Genomic DNA, 21,726 nt, shown 5'->3' with positions numbered 1-21,726 from the left:
CCGCACAGACACCGCCCGGGCTTCAGCCGCCTTCGCTCCTCGCTGCTGGCTCCGCGCCCTCGCCCAGCTCTGCGGTAGGCAGGAGGCCCGCCGGAACGCGACTCCGGACTTCGCGACTGTCGCCAGGCCTGCCGCCCCCGCCGCTCAGACTCGCGACCCTGCGCCAGCGCGCAGCCACCTGCTCCCAGTCCCTGGGCGAGGACAACCATGCGCCCCACTCTGGCGTTCTCCGCGCTGCTGCTGCTGCTGCCGCCGCCGTCTCTCTCCCAAAATGCTGGTGAGTGGACATCCACGGCTCTGCTGGAACCCTGGGTCGTTCCCCTCGGCCCCAGGCCACCTGGGGCTGCTGGGAAGCTGGCTGCACCGCGTGGTCCGACCGCTTGCAGCTTCTCCTGCGTGGCCTCACGTACAGTCCTGACCTTGGCACCATCCACGTCCCCTCCAAATTGGAGAACGCTGCAGGCGCGGGGCTAGATCGAGGATTTACCGCTAGTCTCCACTCGTGTAGTGTGAACGGGAGCGTGCGAGGCTGTAAAGGGAAAAAGAAGGGAAACTTTGGGTGTTGGGAGGTCCCAGTTTCCCGCGTGACCACCAGAATGCGATTACTCTTATTCGTGTTGGGGGCGACCGAGGACCGTATTGTGAGGTCGTTGAAACTAAGCAAAGCCCCTGAAGCAGACCGCAGACCTCTAAGTGTCCACGCGTGCAGCGTGCTTCTGGTTCCAAGCGCTTTTTCTTAAGCTTCCTGGGGCCGGTGGAGTAAGCGCACCTTCCAAGGTCCCAGAATCTGGCTCAGCGGGGACCCTGTGCCTTCAAATTGCCAAAGGACCGGATTCTTTTTTAGAGCAGAGCCAGGATAGTGGGCCCCTCCCACCCCTTTGTGCATACAAGAACTTCTTTCACGTAGGAGGTTTGAGTTGCGTCTTAGTAATATCTCAGGCACCCATTTCCCATCAGACGCCCCTTCTTTCTAAAGGTGGAATGTTACTTTCTGTTTGAGAGGCCAGGCAGTGTCCGCAAACATAACCAGAGCAGGTGTCCCAAAGTCCCAGCCAAACAGCTGAGAGACTCAGCCCAGGAGAGAGCACGCTTCGTAAACTGCATAGCCTACCCTTTTCAGCAGGTGGCTGCAGGGAAACAGTAGGGAGGAGAGGCTTTCCTCGGCGACAACCCAGACAGGGAAGGGACCCTGCTCCTGCAGGTTTAGTGTCGGGGAACCGGATTCTACAGGGGAACAATGAGGTGGCAGTGCAGTGTCCTCCATGGAAGGCTGGTGCCGAGCAGCTGGTGGGTGTCCTGAGTCTCCCCCAGCCTGACATGAAAAGAGGGAAGGACACTCCCACTGGGGGAAGGGGCTGCATCTCTGGAGGAGGGGTGCAATGTGAGGAAGATGAGAACAGCATCAGCAGTTTACAAAATCCATAGGGATGACAAGTTTGTGAAGTGTATTGGCTACTTCATGGTGGGGCTTCACATTGAGTCTTTTGGAGGGGAGCCTCCTAGCACCATTCAAATGCCAGATGGGCCAGTTAGTCCACAGTGATCCTGATCTTATAGAAGCCAAGCTGGTCTTTCTTGGAGAAGATACAGGCTGTGGGAAAGATCTTGCTGTCCTGTCCTAAGGGCAGATGCCCTGGAGTCATCATACATCAAGGCTGGAGTTCTCTGGCACCTCAAATTATCGAGAAACCATGTCTGCTGAGAAGCCCTCTCCAGACCCTACCATAGGGACTGTTCATAGTCAGGGATGGCTATGTGAAAAAAGTGTCCAGAAACCCGTCTGTTACGAGTAGTAAATCTCTTAGCATCACTGAGCCCCACATACTCAAATCCCAAAAATGACATTGGTGTCATTTTTTTAGTATGTGGCAATGCACAGAACTTCGCTGACACTGTTTGGGTACAGTGGTGATGATGGTGCATTCTATCCACAGCACATGCCTGGGCTTGGGTAGTGGTAGTTTTACAGCCTCCTCTAGGCCAGCTCCCTTGGTCTGCTGTCGTCAGCACTAACACCAGCCCATCTCAGGTGGTAGAATTCCTTGATGAGATGCAAACCCCATGGGCTTACTGTGCAAGTCTCTGTAACAAAGGAATTATCTGGACAGGTCTCCTCAAGCTTTATCTCCTAAGCTAGTGGTTTGACACCACCCCAGAGGTAAACAGCCTTTATCCTGGGATCCTTTCTGTGTTTTTCCTTTATCACAGGGCAAGTCAGACCTTTAAACTCCACTTTCCTATCTGTAAAGTGGAATGGAAGAGCAGAAGGGACCCGTTTCCACTGTTGTCAGATTTCTGGGCTTCCATATTCCTGTGGCTGATGAAAAGAAGCCTGATTTAATGCTGTCCATCTGATAGACATTGGATGGATACATCTTGGGCAGGAGAAAGCAGTGTGACATAGTGGAAACTCTCAGACTGGGTCCCATACGTATGCCTGTGGACAAGGCAGTGTACTTTCCAAGCCTCGGCTTTCTACTGAAGTGATCCCAAACCTGCCATGAAAAGGGTAACAGGTTTGGCATTGTCCCAAGTTACCAATATCAGCACCAACTTGGTACTGCTGCTGTATGTGTTGGTGTTTGTGAGTGGCAGTCAATGTTTATAGCTGCTTACTTGAGGCAGCTTAAAGAGGCTGTCTTAAAGGACTCAGCATGCTAGGGGAGAGCTTCCTGGAGTGTTTTCATATGGAGATTTTAAAATAGAAAGGATCTGCACGGGGTAGGAGATCTCTTCCTAGGGTGACTAAACTAGGATGAATTGTAAGGTGTAGGGGAAAAGGCCGGCAGGGGGATGGGAGCCACTCTAGGGAGTTTGAGGTGGGGGTCTGTTACAGGAATGCTACAGGGGAGAGAATCAGCCATTGGCTGAGGGAAAGGTTCCAGAGATGGGGAGGGGGCAGGGGTTTTCTGGCACACTCTGAGGTAGCATCAACAGGGTTAGCGGGACACAAGGTGCAGCTTATCTGAGGCAGGGCAGAGAACAATCAGCAAAAGTCACTGAAGGCACAAGAGGCTTCAGGTAGGGTGTGGCCTCCCAGGGAGGGACAGAGACCAGCAGTCTGAAGTCCTTGGGAGGCCACTCTAGGTGTGTGGAGTGTTAGTCCCTGGTTGAGAGAGCTTGGAAGTCTGCCCCTCTTGGGGCTCCTTCATTTACACAGAGACTACCTTTGGAAGCTGGGGGGGAGGGGCAATGGGGAAAGGAGGCTGCTGAATGAGTTTTCTCCTGAGCTTTTGGAGCCCTGTTGTGCTCTCTAGCCTGCTGTTCCTCTCCCTTGGAGAACCTGAATTTTGTTTTGACTTCTTGGGCCAGCCCAGTGTTTTCTGCTGAGCAGGTGCCCCTGGCTGTTGACCTGAAAGGGACCTTATCTAACCAGTGGACTCCTTTTCCAGTTCAGCGTTAGGAACCAGCTCTTTCGCCATCCAGGTTGCACGCTGCTCTCCACAGCTGGAGACAGAATGAAGTGTTCTGCTTACCAGCATGAGCTGGCCTAGAGACCCAACAGACCTAGAGCCAGGAGAACTTTCAGCCTTGGGTCTGAGGCAGGGCAAGGTGCTCAGTTGGTAGGGTTTTCTATCACAGCCTGTTCCCAGGGGCATTGTGAGACGTGTCTTCTGTCATGTGTCTCATCTACTTGTGAGACTGTGAAAGATCCAAGAAAGTGTTATATCTGGGATTATGGTTCCCTGGTCACAGAAGCCTAAGTATAGTCTTTAAAAAGCCTTCAAGGGCTGGAGAGATGGCTCAGCTGTTAAAGGTTAGGCTCATAACCATAAGTACAAGGAAAGCCTTCAAAGCTGGGTGTGGTGGTTCATGTTTTTAGTCCCAGCACTCAGAAGTGAGGGGATCTCCCAGGCCAGCCAGGACTACTTAGTGAGACCATGTCTCAAAAAAAAAAAAAAAAAAAAAAAAAAAAAAAAAAAATTGAGCCAGGGATGGTGGGCACACCTTTAATCCCAGCACTCAGGGAGGCATAGACAGATGGATCGATGTGAATTCGAGGCTAGCTTTGTCTACAAAGTGAGTCCAGGACAGCCAAGGCTACACAGAGAAGCCCTGTCTCTAAAAACTAGGAAACAAACAAACAAACAAAAAAAGCTTTCAAGAAAATCTACCCAAAAGATACATTATGGGATGGGGCATACTTGAAGCTCTCAGTTTGATTTCTAGCACTGAATAAAACCAGAATAGTGGCAAAAGTCTATAATGCAAGCACTTGGGAGGCCGACACGGGCATCAGAAGGTGAAAGTCAGTGGCTTTGGAGGAAATTGGAAGTCAGCCTGAGAAACATGAGACCCTGTCTCAAAACCCAAAATACTGTAAGGGCACTTGTTTGCAGTAATGTTTTCAATAAGATTCCTTTAAGTAGCAGCCTACTGGCTATTCAAAGTGAAATTCAGGAACTGAGGATGTGGCTCAAATGGTAGAACCCTTGCCTAGAACACACAAAGCCCTGAGTTTGATCCCCAGTACCACAGAAAGTGAGTGTCGCCTCACACACACTTGTAATCCCAGTACTTGGTAGGTAGAGGGAGGAGAATAGTAAGTTGTAGGTCAGCCTGGGCTACTGGAGACTCTGTCTCAAAGTGGAAAAAAAGAAAAGAAAAGAATGGAATCCAGTTGCCCAAGTGTATTTTTAATACCATCTCTATGTAACTGTTGTAAGATAGAATCCAAGAGCTGAGAGCCACCTGACTTACCTACTGTAACCCACTTATTTTCCAGATGAGAGGTGCAGAGCAAGGAGGTGGGATACTTGCCCAAGTTTCTGAGTGCTCCTGAGAGCTTGTCAAGAGACAATGTGTACAGGTGTGTGTGGCTGTGGATAACTAGGGACTGAGCTCAGCCTTCTGGTGCCACTTCTCTGGGGACTGGTGGAATTTAGTGAAAGTTGACTATGTAGCCTTTAACCAAATCTTTCCCTTCCTGGCTGCCATCAAGGTAACTGGAGCTTGGCTTTATCTGGCCAATCAAGGTCAGATGGACTCTCCAAGTACAGTCACACAGCTGGCCCCCTGAATTGTGACTGTGTATGTCAATGTCCAAAACTGGCCTGAGAGCTTGTGGCACCCACAGCATCTAGCCAGTACCTGTAATAAACAGGTGGTCAAAGAGATGCTCAGGAGAAGAGTGGCCTCGTTGCTAACTTCGTCACTCTCTTCTACCTGAATTTGAGACACAGGCCCACCAATACACTGTGTTGGCCTCTGGGCCCCCAGTTCTTCCTTTCCTTCTATTCCTACCCTCTCAGTACATAGTACCACCACCTCCTCTTCCTTTGTACCCTTATCCCCCTCAGGTCAGCCACCTCACACTTCCCTAGGGCCAGGGTGCAGGGTGGCACCCCGTCCGCCAATTGTCATAGCCGGAAAGCAGCATGCCTCAGGGTAGAGAATTCTGAGGAGTGGCTGAGTGAGGCATGCATTCAGTCTCAGGTTGGGGTGCAGGAGGCCCCCCTCAAGAACCAAGTTCCAGGGGATTTGGGCCAACAAGGGGACTGCTGCTGTCTGAGTTAGAACCTTGCAATTCTCTGACCGGTCAGGGTCAGGCCCAGGCATTCTGTGATTCTTATAAGCACACAAGCAATGTCTGAGGCCTTCATCATGGAGGGTCTTCACTCTGTCTGACCGGATTCCTGTGCCACTCTGAGAGCATCCCCACTACTGTCACAGAGTGCTAAATATGGGTTAGCACAAGGTTGCCACTGTGTAGTCTCCATTTCTGTTCATTCCAGAGAAGGGAAACTGAGGCACTGGCACAAGGACTTACAGTTGGTCATCTGACCAGGTCTTCCCTCAAATATTCATAGGCACCTCACTTTCCACTTGAAAACTTCTGCTTGAGTGTTTTTATTTTGTAGACAGTTTCACCGAACTTCTAGCAGGTCTGGAACTCCCCATGTTGCTGAGGATGGCTCTATCGTCTTACCCTCTGCGTCTGCCTCTGGGTGTATCACCGTAACCACAAGTTTTACATGGTGCTGGAGACTGACTCCAAGGCTTCATGCATGCTATACAAGCATTCTGCCAACTGGCTCACACCCCAGCAGAGTGTCACCTTCTTGAGTGAAGGTTTTCCAGTACATAGAGCCCACCTTTCATTTTCTCACTCTATGCTGTTTTCCCCTTTCCACTCACCACACAATGTGCCTCTATCTTGCTCCTGCCAGACCAGCAGTTTTCAACCTGTGGGTCATAACCCCTTAGGGGGTCAAACAACCTTTTTACGGGGTTACATATCAGATATTCTGCATATTTACACTATGATTCATAACTGTAGTGAAATTACAGTTATGAAGTAGCAATGAAAATACTTTATGGTTAGGGGGAATCACCACAATATGAGGAACTGCATTAAAGAGCCGCGGCGTTAGGGATAACCACCGTGCCAGACTGTAACATGAGGACAGAAACTCTTGTTAGTGCTGTAGCTACAGTGTCTGGAAAATTCGCTGGCACGTTGAAGATGTTCAATATGTACTTGCTGAGTGAGTGAGGGCAGAGCTGGTTTGGAGCCTAAGTCTTGTGTGTCAGCTCTGTACTCTCCACTCTTGACCTGAGTCCAGAAGGGTGGAAGTGGCAGCCAGAAGCTGGGCAAGGATTTTGGAGAAATAGACAAGTGAACACAAACCAGAGCAGGGAAACCTCCCGGAGGGGCCACAGGAAAAGCAGCAGCTGCAGGTCTCCTGCGTGCCCTTAGTCTAGCAGTCCTTCAGTGGGGCGTTAAAGCTGTTGTTCGCGCTTGTAACAGCAGAAAAGTGGATTAAACAAGACAGCATCTAAGACAAGTTGTGTCGCTCTCATGGTGGACTTCCAAATACTGCAATGGTGGTTCTGCCCTCAGGAGCACATAGCCTTATGGTCCATGATAGGGCTCCACCTATCAGGAAAAAAGGAAGGAATAAGAAAGCCATTGTAGCTCCTCCTTTGAGGGTATCTTCCCAAAACTACACATGACGTTTTCAAGAACATTTTGCTGAACTGAACGTTGTCATGTGCTGATATTTGGCAGCCAGAGAATCAGGAAAGAGTAACTTTTATTTGACCAAAAATAGGTAGTTACATTATAAAGAAGCAGAGATGGATACCAGGGTAGGCACCTGGAAGATTCCACTGTAGTGACTGGGGATTCCTTGGCTGCTAGTGGCCTTTGTCAGCCCTCCCCTTCCCTGATGCGTCAGCTCCAACTGTGCAGAAGGGAAAGAGAATTAGTTCCTCCGTGGCCTTAGGCTTTGATGCCTCAGACCTAGCCCTGCCCAGGGCAGTCTGAAGTTTGGAGATGCTAGGCGCCAGGTATTGAGGGAGAAGTTCTTTTTAAGGCAGAGAAACCAGTTCCCTCAGCCTGCAGTGAGGCCCCTGAGCCAGTTGCCTGAAACTCTCCGCAGGGGAGGACCTGGCTCCCGAGCTGGCCTCTGGATAGGGTGGGAATATCTTTGTATGCATATGCGTGAGTATGGGAGTACACAGGTCCCACCCCACCCCACCCCACTTTCTCTCCTGTTTCCTTGGATACATGTGAGGGCAGAGGGCAACACCTCTTAGGAGTCCTGCACCAAACTGTATCTACATCTGTGGCTTTGGAAAACCCATATTGTCCAAAAGCCAAAAGGTGAGGAGAGCACACCCTAGAGCTGGTGTGTTGGGGGCTGAGAAACAGCTGGGGCCAGTGACTTACAAAGCTGGCAGAGGTGCTCTGTGGAGCTACCTTGGGGGCCACCAAGAGCTTGGGGGAAGCATTCCTGGAGGAAAACCAAGAGTAAGCCACCTTACTACTCACTGAACATGACTGCATTTGTCTGTTTTGTATGGGAGTTCCTCTGGAAAAAAATGTACTGTCATGTCAGAGAGGAAAATGGAGCTATCTTGATATGATATTCCAGACTTTGGAGTTACAGGCTTGGGATTTAGCCTCCACTTTGCCACTTACTTGCTAGCTTATGACTTTGGACTTGCTAGCCCCTTCTAGGCCTTTTTTTCCCATCAGTGAAATGGACCCATTCACCAAGTTTTGGTCAAATAGTCAGAGGTGGTTTGTCTGGCATGTGGCAGAGCAGAAGTATATTTTGGTTTTACTTATTTCTTCTTTTCAGGGCAGTCCTACCTATTGTGGGATGTGATTAAACAGATCCTATTCCTGGCCTTTTCCATGCTGAAACCCATGGGTAACTTCAGAGTCAAGCCTTCTCCAAGGTCTTTTACCTCTTATCGACTGTCCCATAGTCAGGCTACGCAGGGCCACTGTTTGAGTGTAATTCACAACCCAAGATGAGAATGCCCAGACTAATGGCTTACTCGGTGCTCCAGATACCAGGCCCCACCTTCCTGGTTCCCATCCAAAGGGTTCTCCAGCCCTGGGCAGTGGGTATTCTCACCTTTAGGCATTGTCAATACAGGTTTTCCTGAAGCTACAGGTGTACTGACCGTGGGAGCCCCCAAGGTGTTCGTGTGGTTGGCTGACACTTTCTGGCCAGTCCGCTACAACCTGCCAGCCCCCTTGTTTCTGCTAAGCAGGCTCCTTCCTGGTGTCATCCTGCCCTACCCAGACCCCAGCTCCCTGTCCAGTGATGCCATATGCTATCCAAGCATGATGTGGTGTTGGTCTTTCGGGCCTCCACCTCCATGTTTTTGTGCTCTGGGGGTGAGATGGGGCAAGTAGAAGATAGAAAGGGAGATTTGCAGAGCTGCAGCCCTCCTCCTGTGATCCAGGGGAGGAATATCTTCTTACAAAGCAGAGAAGAGGGAGAAAGGTAAGTACTCACAGATCTGTCCCTCCTAACCCAACCCTTGCAGGAGGGGCACCGTTATATGCCTCAGTTTACTCAAATGATAAGCCAGGGCTAACATTATATTATATGGGACCATGTTTGTACTTTCTCCCTGCATAAAGCAAGCTGTATACCAAACTGCTTGTAAGGAATACTGGCGTGCCCTCAGATTTTAATAGGATTTCAGTGAATGTTTGAGTTAAATTCTTGTTCTATGAATAAAAGAAAAACCATGATGCAAAAGTTGGAGATACCACTGACTCTTACCCTTCATTGAGGCTCAGTGCCAAATACAATCTTTCTGTCTGTCTGTCTCTGTCTCTCTCTCTCTTGGTTTTTTGAGACAGGGTTTCTCTTTGTAGCCCTGTCCTGAAACTTGTTCTGTAGACCAGGCTGGACTTGAACTCAGAATCAGCCTGCCCTTTCCTCTGAGTGCTGGGACTAAAGTTGTATATCACCATGGCTGGCTCGCGGGGGTGTGTGAGAACATGTTAACATTTTGTGAAGTACTCAGTCTCCCTCAGCACATTTGGGGATAGGCAGGGTCTCCACTTACCTAGACTGACAGGCTGTCTTGGCATGTGGGACATAGTATCAATTTCAGACAATCTGTAAAGACCTGGACCACCCTGCAAAGTCATCAGTGAAAACACTTTGAGCTAGGGTTGGCTGAGCAATGCCTGGGAAAAATGAATATGAAACCCCAGAGACTTCTTCAAGAGGGTTTCTAGGAAATCATGTAGGAGGTCATGAAGGTGCTTGAACCAGGTATAAGGGAACAAGTTAAGACTTCACCACTCTCTGGGTGTTAGCTAGACTTGCTCCCTAGCCAGAAGAAGTAGGGGTGGGGGCTGCGGCTGCTGATCAGTTGGTAGAGTACTTGCTGGGCACAGAGCCTAGGTTTGCGCTTCAGTAACACATAAGCACTAAGCCCATCAACCTGGTCCTAGAGGGCACATATACCTGTAATCCCAGCACTGGGGAGGTGGAGACAGGACGATCAGAAGTTCAAAAGCATCCTTGACTGCATAGAGTTTGAGGACAGCTGAATCTGCATGAGAACTTGTCATTCATTCATACATACATACATACATACATACATACATATGTACATATATATGTATTGCTGGCAAAGTTTTCTGGTTGCTTTTGATTCCGCTTTCTCTCCTTTGCCTCCTAACCCAATTCCTGCAACACCTCCTGTCCCAGGAGTCAGAGGGGAGGAATCATTTGTGGACATGCTGTGGCTTCACAGCCCATAGTAGCTTCAGACAGCTGGTTAATCAAGGCTCTGGCTAAGCCAAACAGTAGCCACAGGGAGCTGCTGGCTGGCTTCTGCCTTTCTAGCAGCAGCTGTTCCTTAAGCCACTCTCCCAAGTGGTTCAAGGAGTACCCTTTGCTCAAGCAGGGTTGGGTTCAGCCCCAACCCCAGCCAGAGTGCAAAGAAAGCACAGTGTCCCCACTGTCTCTCTTTTCTGCACTGTTTGCCATCTTCCAACTAGGATCACCCCAGAAACTTGCTTCTCATTGTAAGGCCATGTTGGCTTTGCCTTTTCTGTGACTTCAGAGGGCTAAAGCCCTGTAGAGCCAGAGCTGTGGCTCAGGGGGAGGCACAGGATGGGATCCCTTCCTTTGTCCCCTGGGCTTCCTGGAGTGAGGGTGGGAGCAGGTACTTAGGGGTCACGTTTTCTGACTTTACCCCCTCAAGCCCTGGGCGAACATGGGAGTGCTGTCCTATATGCTCACGGGACATTCATAGTGCTGGATTCATAGTGATGGTTGCCTTAGGACAACCACAAATACTTGCCAGCCACAGCTTTCGCTGGGCCCTCCGAAATGTTCATGCTTGTTGTTCCGGTATGTGTGGTGGAGCGGCATGGCAGGCAGGGGGAACAAAGGAGAGATCGCTCACCTGACCTCAGGATTGAACTGTGGAGCGGGGAGAGAAAGAAGGCTGCGTTGAAGATGAAGCTGTTCTACCTGGACAGGCAGCTTGGCATCTTCTGCTGGCCTTGGTTGTTTCATCTGCAAATATAGAACTGACTGAGCAGCTCCTGGGGGTCTTTTCCCTTTGCTTTGACTCATCTGATTTGGATCCATGTGTGGAAGCACCCAAGGAGGGAGACCTAGGAACATGCTGTGTTGATGTTCTGACCTCCTGTGAATGCCTGCAGGGGAAGTGTCTTGACGGCCATGGCCTGCTTAGGACAGTCTAGAATGTGTTGCAGTGGAGGACAGGAGTGCCTGCCCGTAGTGTTCTGAGAGTCTCTCTTCTTACTGTGGGTCAGATGAGCCCCTTCCCCTATCTGTCCAATAGCTAGAAGAGGCAGGAGCTGGGGCTGGTGGCCCAGGAGTAGTCACTGTCCAAGGCAACCATAAGTAGCCACATTGAACCGTAGGGTTTCCAGATGCCAAAGAGAAGGGACTGTTACCTTCAGAGTCAATCTCTCACTCATTGTGGTGAGATCAGGTGGCATCCAGGGTCCCCTAGCTCTGACGTGACTGAGATGCAGAGGAAAAATAATGCCAGGGACAGGACCTAGAGGTTTACATCCCTGATTCGTGTGATGGATGAACCTCAAGTGCTCTGTCACTGAGCTGTGTTCAGAGCTTCACTTTCTGGATTTTATTGGGAAGAGTACCTAGTTACTGACTATGGAGCATTGTGGACTTAGCCACAGCCTGCCCTGGCTGCTGTGGCTTACTGCCTGTCCTCTGCTTCCCCAGCCTGAAGGAAAGGTATCAGTTTCTTTGCTGGGTATCTTTGAACATGTCATCCTGTTCCAGCAGGGATTGTGTGTGTGTGTGTGTGTGTGTGTGTGTGTGTGTGTGTGTGTATGTATGTGAGAGAGAGAAAGTCTGGAAAGGGATGGACTCTTCTCTGACCACACAAGGCAAACTTTAAAAGCCAACCTGGCCCTTCCCATGACTTGGGAAACTTCAGGAGGAACATTCAATGCAGCTCCCAATTCTTGGGGACAAGTAGAGCTGTAAGTAGCCCCTCTCCTGTGGATGCGCTTGTGTGTATTTACTGTGGTCATGTTCTTGGTCCGATGTCATTAAAAACCCCGATACCCTTAAAGGAATGGGCTTGTGCTGTTTGCAAATCTGGTTTCCAGGGGCTGCCTGGATTCTTGTCTTGCATCGTAGGCTGGAACTGTAGAGTAGCTCTGACTGTCCAGTAAGGTAAGACCTGGCTTTAAAAGGAGCCAGCACTGTGAACTGTAGAAAGAGCTACCTAGAGTAGCTCTGACTGTCCAGTAAGGTAAGACCTGGCTTTAAAAGGAGCCAGCACTAAGTGGCTTAGTTATAGTCATTGACTTGGTTTGCTCATTTCCCCACCCAACTCCAAAGATGACCAGATGCTCTTCTCTCTGCTGGGTGGTCCCGCTTTTCCCTCCTAGATCCAGCAGGGGAGTTAGGCGATAGTATGTTTTCTTTCTTATTTATTGCTTTGGGAGGAAACAGTTGAGGCGCTAAAGAAGCTAATCCTTCTTAGCAAAGTGGTTTCCCTCACTCAGACTCTGCCCCAACCTTGGGGATGGGAAAGGTGTAACAGTGAGGGTTATTTTGCAGCAAGAAACTTACTCTTTCCTGGAAGAGGGACTTCAGTAGCACAAAACACACAAAGGTGGGAAAGCTGGAAAGCTGCACTTGCAGTCGCCTGTGGTCATGACCTCTGGCTTCCACTCGATGGAAGGCAGCCATGCCCCGGGAAATTCACAGGCTCCCTGTCACAGACAAAACTCTCAATCTGGTTCCCAGAGGTGACTATCCCACAGCTGGGGATGCAGGACTTCCCTCTGGCTTCATGCCTTTGTTTGTGTCAGGCCTAGAGTGGAGGCAGGCCCTGGCAGAGGCTTCCAGAAGCCACTGCAAAGCTGTACTCCTGGCTTTGTTCACTGGCATGGGAATGATAACGCACTCCCTCAGAAAAGTATTTACGGAGATTGTTATTGAAGTTAACTGTGAAGGGAAGCGTGGAGAGCCAAATGCGCATGCGCTTTGCCTCTGGCAGCCTGAGTATGCTCTGCTAGGAGGAAGGGGTGTGCCAATACCACAATGGCCCGCACAGCAGTCTGTTATGGAGGTTGCCTGGGTTCCAGTCCAGCTTCCTCACCTGGCTGAGAGACTTACCCATCTAGTCACCAAAGTCTGAAGTTGGCTTCCCTCAAATACAAGGGAAACAAAATAATAAAGCCAGTATGAGAAGAAGGCCTAATAAATAAATGTTGATGGTTAAGTTTAAGAGGTAGGCTTTAGGCTCTGGCTGTCCTGGAACTCACTTTGTAGACAAGGCTGAGAGAGATCGGCCTTTGTCTCCCCAGTGCTGGGATTAAAGGTGTGTACCACCTCTGCCTGGAGAGAGAGAGAGAGAGGAAAGGGGAAAGGGGGGGAGAGAGAGATAAAACAAGTACCTGCACATCTGTCCCTTGGTGTCTCCATGATCAAAATTATATCAAGACATACACAGTGCCCGGACAGGGTTGCTCTGTGTTGCCTTGGCTGTCTTGGACTTTGTAGACCAGGCTGGCCCCGAACTCACAGTGACATAGGCCTGTCTCTGCCTTCCCGAGTGCTGGGATTACAGGTGTGCACCACCACGCCCAGCTTCTTTTTTTAATTTAATTTTTTATTGTTTGTTTTGTCCCAAGGTGGATAGATATTTCTCTCTTTCTTGTCAGACAAGAAATCCAGACTCTTAACCTTGACCACACAGATCTCAGGCTTTCCCTTGCTTTGTGGTAGCCTTTGAAACTGGTTGTGACAGGGTGAACTCCTCTTTTAGGAATCACTTGTCCAGCTACTGCATTCTGTTGTGGATTCATCCAGCAACCTGTGTTGGCAGGTGTGTGTGTGTGGGGGGGGGGTCAGACAAGGCAGCTGGCCCTCACCTCTGTCCCTGCCCACCACTGGCAGTGGGCAGGCTGCTCCTGGGCATCCTGCCCAGACCGACTGACTGGGATTCACATGGCCAGCAACAGGCAAAGGGATTAGGAGGCCCTGGGAGGGAACTATTGAAGGAGGCTAATGTCTCATTCCCCACTCAGGAAGAGACCAGCCCCTTCTCTGGGTAGCTGGGCAGGCTGGCATCCACAGATGAAGCTTCCAGTAGAGACAAGCTGCTGGGTTTCCTCTTGTTAGGGTCAGCTGTGACTGGCAGGGGAGCAGAGGCAGGAGGAAGAGTCAGGGAGCAGCTGTGGGCAGAGCTGGGCACAGGATGGCATTCCAGGCTCTTTTACCCTCCTCCGAGTCACAGAATATTTCTAATATTCCCTTTCGAGGGCTCAAGGGTAGAGCTTGATGGCCGTGGAGAAGAGCCGAGAAGTGCCAAGTGGGCCTCTGAGTTGTATCAGGAGGGTTGGGAGAGAGAGGTCCCTGAGCCAGCACCCAAGCCAAGATGTGACCTTACCCCTCGTGCCTTACTTGGAAACAGAGTTGTTCAGCCTCCGAGTCAGCCTTAGAGCATGTTGTGGGCTCCAGAGAGCTCTTCCTCTGTTCCGGCCACTGAGTGACAGCCAGAGGGTTTGGGGCAGAGCTGAGGGGAGTGGCCACATAGAGAAGGCCTGGGGTTAGGGCCAGTGTGCATGGGAGCCTGTGGCACAGCTCTTCTTCCCAACCAGCCAGCCCTGTCACCTGGCTGCCTGACACTCATATGGACATTCATGGGACACAGCTTGCAGTGTACATGGCACTGCTGTTAATAGTGGTTTGACATAAACTGAGAATTATGGGACCATCCATCAGTAGTAGGATTGTTGCAGGCCAGGTCTGCTCACCTGTCCTTGTAAAAGTGGAAGGCAGAAAAAGGATTTATTCAATGTGGTCACACTGGGAGGAGGAACAAAGAGGTCCAGCAAACCCTCAAGTCCATCTTTGGGTTCTGAAGTGAAGGCCGAAGTGCACATCCAAGTGGCCAAGGTGTCGTCCTGCCCACCATTATCCATTACTGGGCTTCAGTCTGGGCTTCAGACCACCCACAAGGCAGTCTGACAAGCTAGCTACGAGGAATCTCTTAGGGAAACGAGTTCGCCCTCCAGCTGGTGCCGTGTCCTTCTCCCAGCATGAGATTCCTGGGGGAAATTCCCGTTTCTTTGGGGTCCATTGTTTTGAACAGTGATGGATTGAGAGACAAGTCTCTCTTTAGACTATATGAATTTCTGTCAGACCCGTTACATGATATACCAATAGGGGGTGAGTAGCCTGTGTTTGCTACTTTGTGGGTTCCTTTTTATCTCTTCCACCCTCTTCACCCTTATTAACTCCCTAACACTAGATAGGAGAGAAAAAAGGATAGAGGGGAAAGGGGACAAAGTTATCCTTAGACTACTTCCTGCTGATAAGGGGCTCAGAGTTCCTTGGGGCAATTTTGATCTTCACTGTCAGGATATCTAGTTTCTTCTCTTTGTTTCTTTGTGCATGACAAACAGCATCCAACCAACCATCCAACAGCAGCAACCCTGCCTCTTGGCGCACCAGCATTTATATATCCTGAAAAGTTTTCAGAATTCCACACATTAAACACCTGAAGAAACTATCTGTGGGTGGTAAAACCACACCTGTGCTAGAGCGTGGGGCAAATCGTGGTCACCTGCTGTGAAACAGCCTCATCTCCATACCTGAGATTAAAATAAAAACATTGCCATAGCATTTCTGTGTTTTTAAAAGAAACCAAAATTACAAAATCCTCATTTCAGGGGTGGGCATACTCTCACAGTAAAACACTGCAATGAAAGTTAACAGTCACAAATCATGAGATGCCGAGGAGTGAGTGTGTGTGGTGGTGGTGGTGGTGGTGGTGGTGGTGGTGGTGGTGGTAAAATCAAAAAGGCAGAATGGGGCTGGAGATACAGTTTGGTCACAAAGTGCTTCCTTAGCATGTGTGAAGTCCCAGGTTCAGTTATCAGCACCTTCTGCTCTGGGGAATGGAGAGGAAACACAATGCAGGTTTAAATAAGATGTCCAATTTTACAGTCTTTGTGAGATGTGATGTGTCCTTTTTTAATATAATTTTTTATTTTTATTAATTACAGTTTATTCCTTTTTTATCCCACCTATAGCTCCTTCCCTCTTCCCCTCCCAACCCAACCCTCCTTCCTTCTTTTCCACCCATGCCTTTCCCCCAGTCCACTGATAGTCCTCCTCCCCTTCCATCTGACCCTAGCTTATCAGGTCTCTTCAGGACTGGCTGCATTGCCTTCCTCTGTAGCCTGACAAGGCTGTTCCACCTCAGGGGGAGGTGATCAAAGAGCCAGCCACTGAGTTCATGTCAGAGACAGCCCCTGTTCCCCTTACTAGGAAACCCTCTTGGACACTGACCTGCCATGGGCTACATCTGTGCAGGGGTGATGTGTCCTTTTTAATCTCCCCCTTCCTGTGTGTGTGTGTGTGTGTGTGTGTGTGTGTGAAAGAGAAAGAGAGAGAGAGAGAGAGAGAGAGAGAGAGAGAGAGAGAGAGAGTATAGATATGCCAAGATATGAACCCTGTTTTAGAAGCTGCTCCTTCAGCCTTCAGGTAAGGAAGTGTTGTCAATGGTCCACTCTAAGACAGTCAGGCCAAGTAGAGTACTTCTTGGTCAAGTCTCTCTTCCCCTAATTGTTCACTGGAGACAAATCCCTGTCTTGGTTATCCAAATGTGTCTTGGTTAGAAACCAAATGAACATGGTAGAAATAAGAATCTGGCCTGGGAAGAAATTCAGGTAAGTAGGAGGACTCTGCTTTCAGTAGAACATTAGTGTGGGGGAGGTGCTTCTGGCTTTGGTGGGTCCAAGAACACAGCAGGGTTGGGAAAGCTGCTGCAGGTGTGAAGATGAACCTCTCCTGTACCAGCCAGGTCCGAAATGACTGACGTTCAGATGACATTTCCTAGAAGAGGTCTTGCTTGCCAGTCTTTCTGACAGAAAACCAGAAAGTCATGCGCCTCAGTGGGACAGTTTTTTTTTTTTAATTTATTCTTCTCTCATACAACATATCTCTGAGCACAGCTTCTCCTCCCTCCACTTCTCCAGTCTACAAACCTACCCCAGATCCACTGCTCCTCCATTTCTCTTCAGATAAAAGCAGGCCCCCAAAACATTAGATGGAGCTCGGGGAACCCTCCAAAGAGGGGGAGGAAGGATTGTAGGAGCCAGAGGGGTTGAGGACACCAGGAGAACAAGACCCACAGAATCAATCAACCAGGGCTCACAGGGACTGACGTGGCAATTGTGGAGCCTGCATGGGACTGTGCTAGGTCCTCTGTGTACATGCTGTGGTTGTTTAGCTTTTTGTGGGATCCTTAACAGTGGGAGTGAGGAGGTCTTTGATTCTTTTGCCTGCTCTTGGGACCTTTTTTCTCCTACTGGGTTGCCTCTTCCAGCCTTGATATGAGTGGGATAATTTTTAGATAAGGAGGAAGAGGCTATTGTGAGGCTGCCCTGGGACCCATAACACCAGGCTCTAGTCACCTACTCTGGTGGGAAGGGAAGCGGAAGGCAAGTTAGGTGCAGCAAACTGGCAGGGTACTGGCTGATGGTACCCATCCTGATACCAGCTGGCACTGATCCCCTTGAGAGCTAGGGTGTACAGCCCCTGTTGGCACCTTCTCTGGACCACACTAGGTGTCTACTGGGACAGAGTACTGTGCAGGTGGCAGAGCTGCAAGGTGGATGGCCACAGTCCCTCCCAGCTAAGCCATAGGAGTGTACAGAGGGGAACAATCCCTCAAGGGCCCATCATGACATCAGTTGCCCAGGTCTGTTGTTGAGCTATAGAATTTTAGGTTTGTAAACTAACCTTGTTTCTTTTTTTTTTTTTTTTCTTTTTTTTTTTTTTTTGAGTAGGTAACAGGTTGGTTGTTTTCTCAGGGGTTGAGTGTATTTTTTTCCTGTTTGTATGTGAGGCTTTGGCTCTGCTTCAAATAGCAGGCATACAAGTGACACTGTGGGGCTCTAGGGAAATCACAGAACAGGATTTGTAGCTGGATGAAAACACAGGCTTCAATCTCCAGGCCCAGGAGAAATGTCAGATCAAAGGTCTGCCCCAACTGCTTGGCTGGCTGGAGTTGAAAATAAAGTTTTATTGACACACAGCCATGCTTAATTAATTACATTGTCATCTCAGATTGCCTTTGGGCTCACCCTGGCAGAGTTGACTGTTTGTGACAAAGACTTTGGGACTTACAGAAACATTTGCTGTCCTCTTTTGAATATTACTTTGTCATAGTGTCATAGTGGCTTAGATCCTCCTCTGGTACCCTCCTTGATAGCAACCCACTCCCCTAAGATTGGATGAGAGAGCACAGTGGGTCTGTGCAAGCCCAAGCCTTTCTCTTGCTAAGGGTAGAGCAGACATGAGGGAGGGATGAAGGCAGCAAAGGTAGTCTGCACAGCTCTGTAGCATGAAATAGGTAGGGATAAAACTGAAGGCTAGAAGTTGGAAATGCCTTCAGTCATGGGGACACAGCTTTTTGTAGTTGAGCAGTTAGTTGCCTTGTGAACCCATTGCTCTGGGTACTTAAAATTAAGAGTCACTATTGTGCCCTTCCTGCCCATTGCCCATTTGGATACAATGGAAAAATGGAAAATAGAGACTTGCCTAGCCACACTGTGGAGACTTGAGTCAGATGGCTGGGCTCATTCCTACCTTCATCCTCCGCTTTAGTATCAGTAAGACCAAGTATGGATATGTGGCATTTGGGAGATGGGGTATCCTTAGGCCCTGTGCCTACCTCCCTAGTAGATGGGACATGGAGAGATGCACAGGTGTACCCGAGGAGACAGGAGTGATGTCAGCCAGGCCTTGTTCCTTCCTTGCTGGTGAGTCTCTCTTCTTCGCTGAGACAGTTGTATGAGATGGTGGCAGCCTCCCCCTCCCCCTCCCCAGGGACACAGGCAGATGAGGCCTTGCCTGGGGAGCCAGTGCCAAACAGGTTAGCAAAAATCAGCTGATGGGCAGAACAGTCAGTTCTACATCCAAAGACTGTCTTCCTTCTTTGGAGAGGTGATGCCAAGGAGCAGGGCCTGATGACTCTTAACCCCCTCAGGGGCTGTTCTGTTGCCCACAGTCACCAGCATTTCCAGTGACTGATGGGAACAGAGCATGGTCAGAGCATGGTCAGAGCAGTGCACTGACTGGTCTACTAGGACTGTGTTTTGTTAGCTCAGGCTCTTGTCACAACAGAGTACTGTGCACGCTGTGGCTTAACCAACAGGGACTCCATGACAGTTCTGGAGACTGAAAGTCCAAGTTCAGATGCTTTTGTGGATGAGCTCTGGGGGAGGGCTTGGCTTCCTGGCTTCTGTGGCTGCCTCTGCTGTGTTCACACATGGCTTAGACAGGTTGCTCTGCTTTCTTAGGGACCCTGCCTCCTAAGTGCCTTTTCCATTACCCTGGGGATTTGGGCTTGAACAACAAATTCAGGAAGAGGCAACAGTGATATGCAGACCATGCAACCTTGTGAAGGAAAAACTGAGCAGGCCCATGTGGGAAGCTAAATAAATGAGTGGAGAAACCGTGCTGGGGCATGGCCCCGTTTTCCTGATGGAGACTGGTAGACAGAGTAACCCCTCAAAAGACACACATGTCAAAGGCATGGAGTCCGTGATACTGTTTAATTTGGACAAAGCTTTAGCAGACATGATTAAGTTAAGAATCTTGAGGTGGGATGGAATCTTGTGTGTGGGTGGGCCCTACATCCAGTCATGACTGTCTTTTGAGAATCAGAGGTGAAGGTGGCCATCGAGGCAGAGAATGATGGGCTGCTGGGAGCTGCAGGGAGTGAATGATTCTACAGAGCCTCAAATTCACTCTTCAGACTGAACACTTTGCTCCAACGTTTTTCTATCTCCTAGAACCTGGCTGTAAATTGGGCTTGGAAAGATTGGCCCTGAAGAGGGGGAGGTCTCAGACAGATTCACTTGCCTGAGCCTCAAACTGCTTCTGGCTAGGTCTTTTCTGGGGACCAGCATCCTCTCCTGGGAAGCTAGGGCCCACTGAGTGGGTGTCACTTGAACACTGAAGCAGGAAGCCCTAGAAACCTTGCCTAAATGTCGAGGGAGGCCCAGAGCAAGCCTTCTGCAGTGGCTCCGAAGTCCCAGTAAAAGCTGAGTTACCTGTGTACTGGTACACAGACATGCCTGGGCCTCAGGGTCAGAGGCAGAGTGGGGTATGTGTGAGCTCTGTGTCCCCAACTGTGTACATTCTTTGATCCCACAAACCCAAGGAGGACTGCATCAGGTCCAGCTTAGTTTGTCCTCTGTCCTTTCATTTCTCCTATGGAGGTGATAGCTTGGAGTAGTGAGTTGGGGTTGAGAAGGAAGGAGAGGCCAGGCGAGTGTCCGGGTGGAGTCCAGTCCCGCTGCCTTCCTGCCTGCCTTCCACACACCCTCTTCCTGGGCATTCTTTCCAGTTTCCTTTTCTGCTATTAATAGTGGAGTCCGTCCCAGGTCTGGGAGCAGCCGGGAACCGGAGGAAGCTGGCCCTTATGGAAGGTTTAAGCAGCACCCATCTCTCCCTGGGGAGGAGGCTGAAAAGGTCTTCTCCCCCCGTTCCAACCCCCACCTTGCTGGAGCAGCTACCCCACCCTGACTGATGGAGCCTTTTATCCCAGCTGGTATCTGCCAACCTCTGCCTTGTTCTCCATGCCTCTCAAACCCCTTTCCCAATCCCCTCTATCTCAGTTCTTGGATAAGCAGAGAAACAGCCTGGAAAACAACCATTTTCAATCTGTGCTTCATTCTGACATTTCCTTTCCACACCTTGAATCTCACTGCCAGCACAAGGTAGAATGGTAATGCTCTAGCTACAGATCATTGTCCCTCTGTCTCAACTCATTTGCAGAGTCATCCTTTGGTACCTGCAGGAGGTTGGTGCTAGGACCCTTCCCTTCCTCCTCTCTGTGGAGTCATTTATTACATGGCGTTATCACACAGCTTGCATAGATCTTTCTGTATGCTTTAAGTCACCTAGACCTAGGGCTGTTCATGTTGCATCATCACTGGGGTTGGAAGTCTTTCCTTTTTTCATTAGATTTATTTGATGTGCCTGCATGTATGAGCACTATATGCATTTCTGATGCTCGTGGAGGTTAGAACTGGAGTTATTGATGGTGTGAGCCACCTTGTTAGTGCTGAGAATTGAACCCAGGTCCATTGCAGGGGCAACAAGTGTTCTTAACCACTGAGCCATCTCCAGTCCCCCATGGCTCTAGAGGGCTGACCATGTACCCACATCACTCACTAGTCCACCATCACAGCCCCCACCTGATACATTTTCCCTGTTCTTCCCTTTCTGGGTGATCCTGCCCTCCATGTTCCCATCCAGCTTCTAAGCAACCAACTCCTGCTGGAGCAGAGGCGCACAGTTTGAATCTTAGGTTCATTCATTGTGCTTTACTCTGGCACCAAATGCTACCCAGGCAGTCACGTCTTATTTGTCTAATATAATGTTTCCAAAAGTGTGGTCCTTCTACCAGCAGCATCAGTCAGTGAGAACCCGAGAAGCAGGCAGACTGTCTCACCCAAATCCCTTTCTCCCAAGGCTGGTGTACCCACTGGAATCTTCCAGACCCCTGGAGTTCTGATGCTGGCTGGGGCTTGAGAACCACTCTTACTTATAGTAGGTTCTTGTTTGCTGTTTTCACCAGGAATTTATTTTTCTTCTCCCTGTCACCTTCCCCTTGCCCTCTCCCAGTCCCTTGAGACAGAGTTTCTCTGTGTAGCCCTGGCTGTCCTGTAACTTGCTCTGTAGACCAGGCTGGCCTCAAACTCAGAGATTTGCCTGCCTCTGCCTTCTGAGTACTGGATTGAAAGGCGTGTGCCGCCATCATCCGGGGAATTTCTTGCCCCTTCCCTCCCACATCCCCCATCACCTCTCTGCGTCTTCATTCCCTCAGCACCACTGCGTGTGTTGTCAGCCCCGACTGTGAACATCTGAACAGCCGTCACATCTCCCCACGCAGAGGGGCCCGGGTCTGTGCTTG

At 49.8% G+C, this 21,726-nt stretch overlaps 1 protein-coding gene across 1 annotated transcript in view; it reads left to right on the top strand.

Annotated features, from left to right (window-relative positions):
- Podxl (podocalyxin like) overlaps positions 1–21,726 on the top strand; it is a 42,498-nt gene that overhangs the window by 22 nt on the left and 20,750 nt on the right. The window contains exon 1 of the mRNA XM_021657521.2: positions 1–277. This exon is cut by the window's left edge and continues 22 nt beyond it. Within this exon, the coding sequence (XP_021513196.1) occupies positions 208–277 (70 nt within the window). The 5' untranslated portion in view covers positions 1–207. The remainder of the gene's footprint in view (positions 278–21,726) is intronic.

Source organism: Meriones unguiculatus, chromosome 21 (assembly GCF_030254825.1).
Source record: "Meriones unguiculatus strain TT.TT164.6M chromosome 21, Bangor_MerUng_6.1, whole genome shotgun sequence".
Classification (NCBI taxonomy): domain Eukaryota; kingdom Metazoa; phylum Chordata; class Mammalia; order Rodentia; family Muridae; genus Meriones; species Meriones unguiculatus.
The sequence above is the reverse complement of the archived record's forward strand: the minus strand, read 5'-3'. Positions and strand labels throughout refer to the sequence as shown.